The following is a 16,981-nucleotide window of genomic DNA, read 5'->3' as shown; positions in this document are numbered from 1 at the left end:
CCTGTATCAAGCAGTTTTTCAACAATTTTACTAACAATTTTGCTTCGACATTTATACATTTATATTCTGATTATTCAGTTCTGGCAATATACAAGTGTTAGTGTCCGTTTGTCCTACCGTTTCAGTGCTTCGCTTTTATGGATGTTGTCATCCTTGTTGTTATATTGATTCCTGGGACAACAAAGTATAATGTTATTAGCGAAGCAACTCTGTAATCAAGTCCTAAAGATGTAAGTATGTCCATAAACATAATCCTGTATAAAGCAGTTTTTCAACAAATTTACTTACAACTTTGCTTCGACTCACTCTTATACATTTTTATTCTGATTATTCAGTTCTGACACTATATAAGTGTTAATGTCCGTTTGTCCTACTGTTTCAGTGCTTCGCTTTTATGGATGTTGTCATCCTTGTTTTTATACGATTTAATTTAGAATTATACATATGATAATATATTTTTTTTTTACAAATTACAAAGAAAGTATAAGTAGATAATTACATAATGTAGTTATATATCGCATCGTATTAAAGACAGCTTTCCGCGGACAGAAACAAAAAGTATGAGATTACTTCTTGTTACTAATTTTATGATTTCATTTTAGTAGGTATTCGTAGTAAATAATCTATAATACGATTCGTAACATCATTTTTCAGTATAACGGTTTTAATCCAACGGATATAAAACTGTTTTTAAGCTATACTGGAAAAGATTTTGTACAAATAAGCTCGAAATAAAAATCACAGTTCTTCCTTTGCATCCTCTTTTACTTCTTTTTCTTTTTCCACAGCCCTTAACAACAACAAATTATCAAAACAAGAACTATTATATCCAACAGTAGTAAGAATAAAGTCCTAAAACAAAAATGGATATAGAATACGTGGATATTGTGAGAGATTCTCGCATACTCTGATATAATGTTTCTCCCAGCTGGCTAATATAACATTAACCCCCCCCCCTTTTTCACTTTACCCCATACCCTCATCTTACCATGCAGGAGCATATCGACGAATAAATGAGGACTTTATTAGCAACCTTTGGGATATTAAACCTAGCCCAAATATGGCAATGAATCAATAAAATTTTTAAGTAACCAAATGCTTTTGCAGTACCTATTAGAAATACATCTCCAAAGATAATTTTAAAAATTACCAATTCTGTAAATTAAAATTAAAGATTTAAAGGTTTGTAAACTGCTAGTTTGAACCAACCAATCAGGAATCAATTAAAGTATCCAATGTTTTTAAACCTATCAATAAGAGATTGTGTTTATTAAACATTGGGTGCCGGTGCAATTTACAGTCCAATGTCCCCTCCCTTCCTGAGACCGACTTACATAACAGACTTTTATCTTTTACATTTATCAATTTTCTATGCATATAAATACTTAAATGCGTAATTATATTTCTTACACACTTGTAAAGCATTAAAGTACACTAAGGGACGTCCAAGCTTTTTTATTTGAGGGGTGTGAAATGATGGGTTTTAAAGGTTTGAGGGGGGTTAATATGAAGGGTCTCTGGAGTGATCTAAAGTTGTTTTTTTTAATCTTGAGATGGAAGATATGAGGGGTTTCAAATTTTGAATGTTGTGGACACACCTTTACCCCACCCACACTTGGACACTGTAACACTGTTTATTGAAAAGCCTTTCAATTTCTTTTAAACATGATCGACTTGAAATTTGAATAAGTATAGATTATTTATAATTTACATGGTACTACTTCCAACGAGGGAGGAAGGGTACATTGGGCTGTTTATTTCACATGTTACCCAAGTTCTATAATAAGGTTTTCTTATTTGTTGGCTTACCAAATTTGGGGACTTTTATTGGATTACAATTATTTGGTTTATTAAGTCGAGCATCGAACGTTGCAAGTATTAATTGTAATCTACTGAAGGTAATTTTGTGTATCACCAATAGGGATGTACAGTACATCCATTTATCGGCCTTTGTCTTATTCCTTAAGATCCCTCGAAACGACAAAGCGGCTAGAAACGACTATATTTTATTTTATAAACTAAAAAATATATTAATATTATTATATTCTTTATAAGTCTGAAATAATATATCAATAATCAAAAACGTAAATATTTATAATGTTTATAATTATTTTCATTATTATTGAGTTACTACTCTTTCTAAATAATAGCCAACTGTTACAAGTAAAATTTGAAATTGAAAGTACAATTCTACCAATCAAATGTGGTTGCTATCCGTTATGGACCGGCCCTTAAATCAAGACCTAAATAGAATTATTAAATTTTACATATTTTTAAAACTCAAACTTACATTAAATCATTGATTTGAGTCAGAACAACTTGTACTTGGATTGTGTCGTACTGGTCCTCCCATCCCAACCTGAAGAAATTATTTCTATAGGTATTGTTAATAAATCACATATTTTCAAACTCTTTCTAAAGTACAAAATCAAATTTAAGTTTTGAAATTGAAGACAATAACAAGTGGTTATAAAAATACATTTAATTAAAACTTATCAGTAATTATCAGATTTTGATAACAACTATTTTGTTAACATAAAAGCGGCTACGCCTCTAGAGACCTATATGGGCACTTGAGAGTAGGGGAGGGTGGTAATTCGACCCTACACTTTCAATTTTGTTTTTTTAAAGTAGAAATTGGGGGGTGGAGGTACCCTCCTCCAAAAAGTTATAAACCTTTCCAGGACCTATGAGAAGCTTCAGTGTAAAGGAGAACTATATATGTTCATTATCTAGCGATATTCTTCGCTATAAACACAAACAGACAAACATTCTGTTGCATTTGTAGTTAAGGATAATTCCATTTTTTTAAAATTTGGCTCGGTATTTTCCGAGATCTTTCAGAAGATTTAGACAAAAAAAAACATTTCTACTTTACATCTACTTTACATTATTGGATACACAGACAGACAGACAAAACAAAGACAGACAGACGGGCAGACAGACGGACCGACATTAAAAGTTACCTTGGAGGTAGAATAACAAGCCTCTCCTCTCCCAGACACATTCCCTGGATGGCGGGACCCAAACCTGGAACCTTCACCAGTTCTGGCCCATCCAACCTAGAAAAAAAAGATGAATTTATTTTATATAGAGTGTATGGTATTGTTATTAATCGCACTGTATTATAGTCAGTTTTCCGCAAATAGTAAAATAAAAGAAATTTAGTATCATTTTCTGTTTTATTGGTTCCGTGTGGCCGAAGTCCTGGTTGATTATTATTCACTCAAAGCCGTCTCTAATTCAGCGGAAATGTATCGGATTCAGAGCCATATTTGTTTTTTTCTCGCAATCATTCGAATCCGGTGGATAGGAACTGGTTCTCATCCATACGGAAAAAACTATGTCTAGCATCGTATTATATTCAGCTTTCTACGAATATAAAATAATCATAAGATTAAAACCATTTTTTAGCCCGTGTATTCGGCACCTCGGGGCTAAAAAACTGAGTTTAATCTTATAATTGTACATTCTATATCCGCGGAAAGATCTTTATAATACGATGCTAGAAATAACTAGGTATTACTTTATTGTACCTTAATAAAAATATATAAAAAAAGACTGTACAATTCCTGATAAAAAATTACCTAAAAGGACCGTAGGGAGAACCATTTTCTTCTGCAAGTGTTCCAAATTCTGTATCATCGCTTCTACAAAAGAAGAAAAATTTTAAAATAATAATATCATAAAAATATAATAGAAATCCCTTAAACTTTAAATCTGCTCAAACTAAGAAAGAGCTTTCAATGCTATATAATTATAGAATCTCAGAAAAGGAAAAATTTCTGCGATATCCTAACCCTGCGGGTCTTCCCTTTACTCAATATAACCTAACCTAGACAAACAAACTAAAAACTAGCCTCCCCTTAACTTAGATTTATTTGAAAAAAACATCGCGGGAGGGTTATCAGAGCTCAACACCATGCTGTGTGTGAAAGTGTGACAAGGATGATTATATCAAAAAGATCAAATATTATTACCCAATAGCAAGATAATGGATGTAGAGGTCGGCTTCATTTGTTGCAATAGCCTCACATGGTATATCTCCTTCCTTTAATTTCTCCCAAGAATATACATCCTGAAAATATGCAAACTTTTAGAATATTCCCCTAGCCTTTTAAAGCCATATCCTATTATATAAAGTAGTAAGGCTTTTTAGTCTGTAGCTTAAGATCTAATAAACTACTGAACTTACTGAGTTTTCCTTTTCAGGAAAGCTTCACACAGGACTAAGAATAGCTTTATGCTATTTATATTTTATATCTAAGCCTTGAGATGGTTTTAGGCTATTTTCCCCCAAATCCTTTAAATAACTAATTTTGATAACTACTAAACTGTATGAGTTTTAGATTTCAGGGAAGCTTTACATAGACGAAGTGATAGTTTTAGAATATATTTTTTATTTAATTCTTGGGATGTTTTTAGGCTATTTTCCTTCCCTTCGAATACTGAGACCCTAAATGAAAATCGGACGCAGCTGCTAGAACGATAATAAAAATAGCTAACCTTAGTTTCAGTTTCATTAGTCCAATAGTCGTTGTTCAGCTGTACTAGACGTACATCAAAGTATAGAGTAGCATCGGGCGGAATTAGATCACCTACACCTATATAATAGAGAGATAGATATAAATAGATAGATAGATATACTTGTACTAGACGTACATCAAAGTATAGAGTAGCATCGGGCGGAATAAGATCACCTACACCTACAATAGATAGATAGATACAGTTAGATAGTAGATAGATAGACTTGTACTGGACGTACATCAAAGTATAGAGTAGCACTGAACGGAAATAGATCACCAACACCTACAATAGATAGATAGATAGATAGATACAGTTAGATAATAAATATATAGACTTGTACTAGACGTACATCAAAGTATTGAGTAGCATCTGGCGGAATAAGATCACATACACCTACAATAGATAGATAGATACAGTTAGAAAGTAGATAGAAAGACTTGTACTAGACATACATCAAAGTATAGAGTAATTAGGTGGAATTAGATCACCAACACCTTCAATACATATATACATATTATAGTCGAAATAGCATCGCGCTAGAATTAAGATATCTTGAAAGCACAAAAAGGACATTGACGACCATTTTTGGACAAGACCGTAGATAGATGGATAATGATGAATAGATAGACTATAGTAGATACTATATAATTAACTTTGTCCGTGCGTAATGCAATCGGTAACTCGGCTGCTTTTTTGTAAAGATTTCCCTTCCAAATAGTATCCAGTAATTACTTAGTACGTCGGTGATGTTACAACAAACAAAAATTTCTCTTTCTTTTATTCCCTCTCTTGTTTATGACCACTGAACATTTGCCCTTTAACTCCCACTGCCCGTTTGTCCAACATGAATTTTTGTTTTTACTGCTTGATTTTTTTACCTCTATCTCCATAAGCTAAATGGGGAGGTACAATCATTTTGAATCTCTCCCCCAAACATCTGCCCTCCAATGCAATTTCATACCTAGAGTACAAACAATATGATAGCCTACCAAAGCAGCTTATAATTACCCTGATAAAAATGACGTCATCCAATACAAATGACCAATGAAAGGCCAATATGGAGTTTTCCATTGCTCAATCATAATGTATCCTGGCCTATCATTGGTCATTTGTATTGTATGACGTAATTTTTATAAGGCACTATAAGCTGCTCGTTCTCTATAAAAAAAAAAAGGATGACATCAACCTTAACTAACGTAGCACAAATAAATCATGGATTGACTAACAGACTGATCAACTTCTATCGATCCATCTATTTTCTTATATCTATATCTTATCTATCTATCTACCTGATCAATATATATCTATTTATTATCCATTGATCATCTATCTATTTATTATTTTTATTTCTGTACTAATATAACTCACTTACCCCCTAATAATTTGATGATGCCCCTGTAGAAAGGGGCCAAAGGGCTGACCTCTAGACTCACTTGAATCAAACACAGTCCCATCTTCTAGAGATCCCTAAATTAAAATTAGATATAAAGTTATCCATTCGTACCTATCCTAATACATACTTAAAGAGTGTGTATTAAATGAATACATTTTAAAAATTCAAGTTGCGCGGTTTGTGTTAATAGTAGAAAAATATTACGCATAAAGTTAAAGATGCTCTGAGACTAGTTTATGAAAATATAAATATTATCTTTATGGAAAATGCAACTTATGATAAAAAATTATCTAATACTAGTGGTCACCAAAGTTAAGAAAGCAACAATTAGAGCATGTGTGTAAAACTTTGGGTACCAATAAAATTTAAATCCAATGTCCCGAATTTACCTCATATCCAACTGATAAAGTATCACCATAAACCACAATTCTTCCACATCTAACAATTTAATGAATTAATATTTTATAAAAATCACTGAACCTCTCCAAGGGAATAGTTATTTCTTTCATCGTATTATAAACGGCTTTCCGCGGATATAGAATGTACAATTATTAGATTAAAACAAGTTTTTTTAGCCCCGAGGTGCCGAAGGCACGGGCAAAAAAAACTTGTTTTAATCTTATGATTGTACATTTTTATATTCGTAGAAAGCTGAATATAATACGATGCTAACCATAGTTTTTTAGGACTACATTTATAAATATTTTAGGCAATATTGTTTTTTTTTCAAAACTAAATTTAATTCCTTTGAAAGTAAAAAAATTATAAAAAAAATGTTACCATACTAGGAAAAAACTGTATTACCTTCTTGCATCAACCTACAAAATAAATGGCCTGTATGAAAACAATGTTTAAATACACATTACTGCATACTTCCTATCTTTTAGGATACTGCCATTTGGGAAGAAAGTTTTCAAATAGAATAAGGGGGGGGGGGGGAAGTTCTGACACATTTGCGTAAACCTGGTGTATAGGCTTTATCTTTGGACTGAGAGGAAAGGTTATTAGGGATAAAATCATTCTTATATGATAAATTTCCCCCAGATTTAAGCTTTTTTGGATAGGCCTCCAGGTTCCGGAGCTCCAGGCCTCCAGGTGGTCTCTGTACAGGTAAAAATTAAAAATAAGATTTTTTTTTTGAAGAGTTAGAGGTTAACTTATAAAACAAAATATGCTTCTTTTTGATTGTTGTTCACTAGATCTTTTCATGAAAATACCCTTTTTCGAATTTCAATCTTCTGCTAACCTAAAAAGTTACTTTAGGGGCCTAGAAATATATGTACAAAATTTCAGCTCTCTATCTCTACTGGCGACCTAGCGCCAGGCATGTAAAATATCAACAGATAACGGTAGCACGGCGGTTTTAACAATATCTCAGTAATGTGCAGGTTTTCAGCTCTTCTGCATATTTCAATTTAAACACATAAGGCCAAAGATATTATATCCAAAAAATCCTTTGTCAAAGTCTACTCTAGACCTAGCGCCAGTCAGTTTTCTAAAATCATGCATTTTATACCTGTGAAAAATAAAATCGCCAGCGCTAGGTGTAGAGTAGACTTTGACAAAAGATTTTTGGGATATCATATCTTAGTCCTGATGTGTTTAAGTTGAAATATGCAGAACACCTAAATTCACCTTCCAAGCCATTCTCTAAGCATTTTAATTTTTTTTTTGAAATAACGGGATTTCAAAACTGCCTTTTGAAAAGGCCTAAAAAATATCTTTTTTTGTCCCTTTTTTCACTGTATATAGTTACAACTTATTAAGATATCATTCTCAGTTAAAAAAAATTGGCGCTTCCAGCACCAAAACCGGCAAAAACAGGCAGTTAAACTTCTGAACCCCTACTTAACCCCCTGACAGACCCCCCCTCTATCTCGGCTCCTGTTACAGATAGAGACGTTAAACTTTTTTCTGGTTGTTCATGTGTATTTTTAGAGAATTGCTTTTTCTAGTCATAGCGGTCAGACTGCTCCTTATCCGCTTTTTAGTGGCCAGTCGCTAAATATTATAACAGCTGTAGAGCGGCCAATTTTAAAGCTAAGAAAACCAAATTTTATGACAAACTATTATTTTTTATAATAAAAAAATACCTTTTCTGACCATCGTCGAAAAACGACAAATAACAGAAACCGCCAATTTTGGCGGTAAAACGGCCAATTTTAAAGCTAAGAAACCCAAATTTTATGACAAACTATTATTTTTTATAATAAAAAAATACCTTTTTTGACCATCACCGAAAAACGACAAATAAAGGAAACCGCCAATTTTGGCAGTAAAACGGCGGTTGGCGGCAATAAATAATATTTTTATCTGTTTATAGTTACAACTTATTAAGATATTATTCTCAGTGTATTTTTAGAGAAAATTACTTTTTCTAGTCATAGCGGTCAGACTGCTCCTTATCCGCTTTTTAGCAGCCAGCCGCTAAATATTAAAAAAGCTGTAGAGTGGCAAATTTTAAAGCTAGGGAAACCAAATTTTATGACGAGCAATTTTTTTTCATAACAAAAAAAATGTTTTTTCTGACCATTGCCAAAAAACGACAAATAACGGAAACCGCCAATTTCGGCGGTAAAACAGCGGTTGGCGACGCTAGTTTTATCTGTTTATGATCACAATAAAGACTACATACAAAAATTAGCTGGTCTAGAGCTGTTTTAGAATTCCGCTACTGGCAGCTTAAAAACGGCAAAACTACAGGTAGGAAATAAAAAATCAGTTAAAAATCGGTCAAGGAGTGGCCAAACGGTCATGGCCTTACTCTTCACGGAAGTGTATTATTACTCAAGAATTAATATATATTTATCAAAAAATTTAATTGATTTGAAGCTTACATGGACTGCCGCCACTGGCTGCGGTCAGCTGGAAACAACAGCTGATTTAAAAAAAAATTTAATATGTCATGTAGGCATGTAAGATAAGCTTAATTTTACAATTTTAAGTCTATGAGTAAAAAAATAAATACACTGGAGCCATTCAAAGTTATTTGAAGACTAGGAGGATTATATCCTGCTGGATCATACCTGAACACCTAATTTTCATCTTATTTTTTACTAAGGTTGATTAAATATTACAAAAGTAATTACAAGAGAGTTGTCCTTACTTCTGATCTTAGAGCTTTGTCTTTATGGATGTTGTCATCCTATTTTTTGTCTGTATTTAATCACTTATTAATGTTGTCATCATTGTCATATTATTTGATAAAAATGTCAATGCTTTACAAATAAAATTTTTAGAGAAGATCATCTTGATGTTTTTAATAATTAGATTTGTATATTTTGATTTTGTTGTTAACCCTTTGTAGACAAATTGATAATATTTCTAAATGTTATATTTTTTTAATTGTCTGCGTCTGGCATCTGACTAAAATAAAAATCTATTACATTAGTTTAAACAATTAACTGTCTTGACCCTTTCCAGACCTTAATCAGCCAATTTTTGTATGTAGTCTTTTATTGTGATAAAAATATTAATTGGCGCCGCCAACCGCCATTTTACCGCCGAAATTGGCGGTTTCCGTTATTTGTCGTTTTTTTGGCGATGGTCAGAAAAAGCATTTTTTTTTGTTATGAAAAATAATTGCTCGTCATAAAATTTGGTTTTCCTAGCTTTAAAATTGGCCGCTCTACAGCTTTTTTAATATTTAGCAGCTGGCTGCTAAAAAGCGGATAAGAAGCAGTCTGACCGCTATGACTAGAAAAAGTAATTTTCTCTAAAAATACACATGAACAACCAGAAAAAAGTTTTACGTCTCTATCTGAAACAGGAGCCGAGATAGAGGGGGGTCTGTTATGGGGTTAAGAAGGGATACAGAAGTTTAACTGCCTGTTTTTGCCGGTTTGAGTGCAGGAAGCGCCAATTTTTTTTTTAACTGAGAATAATATCTTAATAAGTTGTAACTATAAACAGATAAAAATATAATTTAGCGCCGCCAACCGCCGTTTTACCGCCAAAATTGGCAGTTTCCGTTATTTGTCGTTTTTCGGCGATGGTCAAAAAAGGTATTTTTTTATTATAAAAAATAATAGTTTGTCATAAAATTTGGGTTTCTTAGCTTTAAAATTGGCCGTTAAAAAATAATAGTTTGTCATAAAATTTGGTTTTCTTAGCTTTAAAATTGGCTGCTCTACAGCTGTTTTAATATTTAGCGGCTGGACGCTAAAAAGCGGATAAGGAGCAGTCTGACCGCTATGACTAGAAAAAGCAATTCTTTAAAAATACACATGAACAACCAGAAAAAAAGTTTTACGTCTCTATCTGTAACAGGAGCCGAGATAGAGGGGGGGTCTGTCAGGGGGTTAAGTAGGGGTTCAGAAGTTTAACTGCCTGTTTTTGCCGGTTTTGGTGCTGGAAGTGCCAATTTTTTTTTAACTGAGAATAATATCTTATTAAGTTGTAACTATATACAGTGAAAAAAGAGACAAAAAAAGATATTTTTTAGGCCTTTTCAAAAGGCAGTTTTGAAATCCCGTTATTTCAAAAAAAAAATTAAAATGCTTAGAGAATGGCTTGGAAGGTGAATTTAGGTGTTCTGCATATTTCAACTTAAACACATAAGACCTAAGATATGATATCCCAAAAATCTTTTGTCAAAGTCTACTCTACACCTAGCGCTGGCAATTTTATTTTTCACAGGTATAAAATGCATGATTTTAGAAAACTGACTGGCGCTAGGTCTAGAGTAGACTTTGACAAAAGATTTTTTGGATATAATATCTTTGGCCTTATGTGTTTAAATTGAAATATGCAGAAGAGCTGAAAACCTGCACATTACTGAGATATTGTTAAAACCGCCGTGCTACCGTTATCTGTTGATATTTTACATGCCTGGCGCTAGGTCGCCAGTAGAGATAGAGAGCTGAAATTTTGTACATATTTTTCTAGGCCCCTAAAGTAACTTTTTAGGTTAGCAGAAGATTGAAATTAGAAAAAGGGTATTTTCATGAAAAGATCTATTATTTACATATTTGAAGAAAAAACATACATATTTTGTCTCATAAGCTGACATCTAACTCTTAAAAAAAAAAAAAAATTTCATTTTTACCTGTAGAGACCACCTGGAGGCCTGGAGCTCCGGAACCTGGAGGCCTATCCAAAAAATATTAAATCCGGGGGAAATTCATCATATAAGAATGATTTTATCCCTAATAACCTATCCTCTCAGTCTAAAGATGAAGCCTATACACCAGGTTTACGCAAATGTGTCAGAATTCCCCCCCCCCCCCCCCCCCTTATATCAATAAAATTTGACTTTATATATAATGTAAATAAAATTCATTTATCATTGTTTTTTCAAGAATCCTAATAAATCTATCTATAAAATTATCATAATTTAATAACCTTTTTTGTAAAAAAAAATAATATTTTTTATTTTTAAAAAAATTATAAAGTATAATACCTTTTCAAGAATGACCATTTGAAGACCATCTTGTAGCTTTGCCCATTTCAAACCATTCACTTCGACTGAATATTTATATTGATCAAGAAATTTAACATTCATTAGCATTTCAGAAGAACAGACAGACAGACAAACTAGACATCATCACTTATAGAGTAGCTTCCCTGCTAATAACTATAAATGTTATGAGAACCAATTAGCAAAATAATTTTTACCGATGTTTTATTATTGTATTTTTTTATAGCGAAGCTACTCTATTATTCTTATAAATCTTTGTCCGTCAGACCGTCAACCCACCAGTCTGTAACGCTATGGGGGAAATGTGATTCTCAGCTTTTTTGTGTAGACAACTTTTCGTAGATAATTAAGTATACAACTTGCTTTGTCAGTCGGTCCGTCGGTCATGCAACAATGAAGATTTCATTAGTATTTATCATTCTTATGACCAATGAACTTTTTTATTCACTTTGTTCTTGGGTTCATTTGTCGCTACTATAGATGTTGTTATCCTTGTTTTTCTTGAAAATTCTTTCCAAATATTACCTAATTCTACAGTGAGAACTGTTTGTAAACCAATTCTTTTCACTTTATCCTTTGTCAACGATCTAAACATTTTCATTATTTTTCTGCTTCTTAGGGACCTTAAGGGATAAGTTTACCCAAAATTATGATAAACTATATCAATATCTAAGTATGTTTATATTATTGGAAGAAAAATTTAGAAATTATTGTTTGTGCCACTCATTAGTAACTTTACAAAGTGTCTCAAAAATCAACCATGTGACGTCATAAAAATGAGGGAGATAAGAGAAGAAGTGGGAAAGAAAACCCCTATAAAAGAGATGGATAATCCCACATTTTTATAACGTCACATTGCTGATTTTTTTAGACACTTTGTAAAGTTACCACGCAATAAAGATATAATAGGAGTCCTAAAAGAAGGGGTTAAGCCTCCGAATTAGAGAATGTGTTTATAAAATTTTGGGGTCCATTAATAGTGTAATTTACAGTCCAATGTCCAATCCCTTACTAATTCACCTTACTTTTGGTTGTGAACTAAACTTCTACTTTACTATTGAAAAAGTGCGTTCTATTAAGCTTAGATTCTGTTACTGTATAAAAATCGTACCTGATTTTATACTCTGGTATAACCAAATTTCTTTTTTCGCCCAAACACATCCCTAAAAGAATATTTTTACTACTTTCTGTTTTTTAATAAGAAAAATTAAAACTATTTTTACCATACTAAATGGTAAGTTTTAAAATCCTATTATAAAAAGTAGTAAGTTTTTTGTCTGTAGCTTAAGATTTCGATAACTACTGAACCTATTGAGTTTTCCATTCTAAGACAGATTCACATAGATCCAAAGATGGTTTTAGGCTACTTATTTTTTTTTAAGTCTTGGGATGGTTTAGGCCATTTTCGAAGCAGCTTAAAGTGTCTAATAAAAAAGGACGTCATACAATACAAATGACCAAAGATAGCCAAGTGTACATTTTCATTGACCAATGGTGAAATGTATACTAGACTTTCATTGGTCATTTGTCTTGTATGGTGTTATTTTTTATTAGGCACTATAAGCTGCTTCCTATTTTCCTGCTTTCATCACTTCGAATAAAGAGCTCCTAGATGCTAGGGGCACAGCAGCTATTTAATCATATAAAGAAAATTTCTTATTGTTTACCTTCTAATCCTATCTGATCAAGTTTAAATGTTATTCCTTCTGATTCAATCCTACAAAAAAACATTAACTTATATAAAAACTCCTCTAAATATGAACTTTTTTGGTAAGTGCTATAATTTTTTACTTGTGTGTTATTTTCAGAAATTTTTGAAAGTTGCCATTTAGAAAGCATATTTTAGCATATTTTTCGCTTAAAACAAATTCATACGTTGAGCTAAAACCAACTTCCGGGACACAACTATATCAAGCAATTATATAATGTCTTAGGTGATCCAAATACCAAGTTATTAGCCAGAGTTGTCCTAAGAAACAGGTTACAGGTCATTATAACCTAAGGGAGGTGAATACCCCCTGGGTATCTACCATCCTTGAGCACCTCGAGATAAGGGCTACGCCTCCGTAATATTCAAGGGGATGTAAAGGTAAAAAAAGTTAAGAGTGGTGTTCAAAAATAATTTTGAGTAGGTGTGGAAAAACCCCTGACAATAAAAATACATCCCTTTTGTTGTCTGGAATTCACACCCCTCGATTTTGATTAAAGGGGAGTTTCTTAACTTTTGGGCCAAACCCTGTGCAAGCCACTGCTATAATCTCAAACTATACCTTAAAGCCACCGAAGTTTCCATTGTTATTGTTTGATGTGCAGTTGTAGTTCCCCATTCCATTTCCATGGTCACGTTGTCGTTCAGGGTTAGAGGATTTATACAGTCCCTAAAATAATAGATATAGAAAGTCTAGATCCTTAATCCCTAAATTAGACCAACAAGAACATAACATAGGAATGAATGATCTGATGATATTATTGGTTGGAAAGTGTACATAGTTTGTTCAAAAAGGCAGTTACAGGGTTTATACAGTCCCTAAAATAATAGATATACAACTTTTAGATCCTCCATCCCATAATTGGACCAATTGAACACAACATAAGGACAATTGGACGATATTATTGGTTATAACCAAAAACGGCAGTTGTGTTTAAATGATTTATTCATCTTATGGAAAAGGAAAATATCATACATGTAAATAAAAAACATAATCATTTTAAAGAATAATAAAAATATTAAGCTAACTACACATGATAGAGATAATATTTGTTATAAATGAGTATTTGTCACAAGACATCTGACCCGCCTAGGGTAAAGGGTAATTTAGGGCACAATAGGCAGTAATGTTGCTATAAAAATAGCAGTCTTCAGTATTTTTTGGTTAAATACTGAAAAATATAATATGCCTATGTTACTCCCCATAATAACATAGTATAATGCATATATAATAAAGATTATAATGCAGTTATTTCTTCTCTTAAAGCATCCAATTTCATATTAAAGGATTAAATCATATTTGACTATATTTACAAAAAAAAAAGTTTTCATCCTACAAATTCCTTTTTAAAAGGACTCTCCACAGAAAAATCAACTTTAGATTTTTGAAAATCTAACCTGAAATTATTATCAGGGATCGGAAGCCTCACGTAAGCCGCGCATAAGCCTCAGTTTTAAACCTGCTTGTGAGCAGAAAAAAAAATTTCAGAAAGAAGGATTGTCTGCTAAAGAGCCGTTTTATACATCCAGCTGAATTTTATTGTGATAAAATCACGATTTCACTGAGGCTTACACGCGGCTTACGTGAGGCTTCCGATCCCTGATTATTATTCTCTGTTCAATTTTTGGCATTTTTTGTTTTTGTGGCATCGCGATCGAAGCCCTTTGAAATTTTTTACCTCCTTTAAGTGAATCCTCCCGCCATTTAATTTGTGCTGCTTTAGTGATTTTTAGCTTCTATTCTTGCCGCCGTTGCCGCATTCATCGCCCTTCTCCGCCGCTACTCCGCTGTACGTCGCTTTTTAATACATGCTCCCCTCTCCCTTGTTCAGAAATTAAATGGAGGCTGGGGGTGTTGTGTATAGCTACGTACGCAATGTATAGCGGAGTAGCGGCGGAGAAGGGCGATGAATGCGGCAACTGCGGCAAAAGATGGTTATATTTGGCGGAGGCGAACACAAAATGGAGGCGGCAGGATTGTCCAGTCAAGGAAGAGGATAAATCGTAGAGCGGCCGGTTGCAATGGAGCAAATGTTCTTTAGCGGCGAACACATATTGAGTGGAGGAAAGTGAAGTATATATTGTTATAGCGGCAGTACAAATAGGCGGCGAACAAAATTTTCAAAGGGCTTCGATCGCGATGCCACAAAAACAAAAAATGCCTAAAATTGAACAGAGAATAATAGTTTCAGGTTAGATTTTCAAAAATCCAAAGTTGATTTTTCTGTGGAGAGTCCTTTTAAGTTAGTCAGATTAATGGATATGGAATACGTGAATATATTGGCAAGGGAAAATTGTCGTCAACGTAGACGAGGACCTCAACGCTTTTTTAGCCAGCTGTGAGTATCACAGAGAGAGAGAGAAGGACATGTTTGTTAAAAAAACGAATAAAGTAAAAATCACGAAACCTACCTAATGATTTAAAAATAAAATTTTTAAAAATTTATAAAATTAAACGTTTTGAACCTTTAACCTTACGGTACAAAAATTTCGGGATCTTAATGGATAAAACAATTAAGGATAAATTGAACTACAGCACCAATGAAATACACAAAATTACATTTAATGTAGACTAAATTATTTGTTTAAAAGTTTGTAGGTACACTATTAGTATGGAACAAACCAATGAAAATTCAATTTAAGTACCCGAAGTTTTTGATCAAACGAATAAGATAATACTTTTGGTGCCAGTACAATGTCCCCTCCCCCCTGAAAATTTTGCTAATTAATTGCTTCTGGCTACAAGAAGTAATTAAATAAAATGTATTGAATTCTTTCAATAAACAGTAATGTTTTTAAAGTACTAGCATCAATGACTAACAGACAGAAAGTCAGACACAAACACTTAAAGAGTACCTTTGCTTCTAAAAAAAAAGTATACCTTGGTTTATAAAGAATTTTATAGAGAATATCGTCTGCTTTGATATAATCACTAAACCCCTGATTTTCATTCCCGGATTTTTCATTTTCAGCATCCGTAGATTTTTCTTCTGTCTTTGTATTTTCAACTTTTGTACTTTCATTGGTATTTGTATTCTCTGTATTACCGATTGATATCTATAATAAAAAGAAAAGTAAGGTTTTTTTTGTCTGCAGCTAAAGATCTCGTAAATTGCTAGTCCGAATGTGATTTACTTTTCAAGGAAGCTTTAATAATGTTATCATGTGGTTTAAGGCTATTTACCTTGTCTCACTTAGATATTTTAAAACAAGGATGACAACATTCATAAAAGTAAAATAATATTTAGGATTTTATAATATAACTTATTTTTTATTATTTTATAGCTAATTGTAGAGTAAATACGATTGTAAAAATGTACAAATAAACCTTTAAAAAATCTACTAAAACTTGATCTACAATATAGAACATACTTTATATATATAAACAGACGTACAGACGAACAGACAGACAGACTTACATAGTAAAAAAATGCAAGCATTAAAAAAATCTTACCTGTAAAAGACAAATAGCAATAATAACTGCTTTCATTTTAAACTTATTTTTGAATAACAATATAATGTATTTTATCTTTTTAAATCACTTTTTTGTTTTTGTTAATAATTATGTTCATATTATATTGTTATAGCATAAATCTTAACATTAATACAATAATCAAAGTATAACAAACATCTGAAGACTGTAAATATAAACTTCCCCCTTCTTATTTTTCCAGATGATTTTTACTGAAAACATATGTATGTGCCCATTTCTGCCGTAGTAGTACCCATGGATATAAAGATAGGTCAACGAAAGACAATTTAATATTCCCCCAATGTAAAAGTGCAATGTTATGTCTCAGTAAAGCTTGATATTTTTGAAATGAGATTATTTTTTTTCATTATCATATTCCTGTTTCCCTGGTCGTAGCAGAAATATTTTCTCCCTATAGTTGTGCTATACGAAGAAGAAGAAAGGGCTCTCTTGATATGATAC

The 16,981-nt window shown here is 32.5% G+C and overlaps 1 protein-coding gene across 1 annotated transcript; it reads right to left on the bottom strand.

Moving 5' to 3' along the window:
- Positions 1-436: 436 nt before the first annotated feature.
- On the bottom strand, positions 437-16,734 carry LOC145305306 (peptidyl-prolyl cis-trans isomerase FKBP10-like). Its single transcript, XM_080146917.1, has 17 exons — positions 16,502-16,734; positions 15,929-16,104; positions 13,610-13,717; positions 13,007-13,056; positions 12,451-12,502; positions 11,865-11,926; positions 11,322-11,386; positions 6,725-6,738; positions 6,310-6,358; positions 5,900-5,994; positions 5,406-5,488; positions 4,507-4,604; positions 3,981-4,078; positions 3,588-3,650; positions 2,967-3,062; positions 2,291-2,359; positions 437-790 (listed from the first exon to the last, which is right to left on the bottom strand). The coding sequence occupies exons 1-17, from the start codon at positions 16,535-16,537 to the stop codon at positions 739-741; spliced, it is 1,266 nt and encodes a 421-aa protein (XP_080003043.1). The 5' UTR covers positions 16,538-16,734; the 3' UTR covers positions 437-738.
- Positions 16,735-16,981: the final 247 nt, after the last annotated feature.

The sequence above is a fragment of the Acartia tonsa genome, chromosome 14 (genome assembly GCF_053477335.1).
Source record: "Acartia tonsa isolate MP-2025a chromosome 14, ASM5347733v1, whole genome shotgun sequence".
Taxonomy (NCBI): domain Eukaryota; kingdom Metazoa; phylum Arthropoda; class Copepoda; order Calanoida; family Acartiidae; genus Acartia; species Acartia tonsa.
The sequence above is the reverse complement of the archived record's forward strand: the minus strand, read 5'-3'. Positions and strand labels throughout refer to the sequence as shown.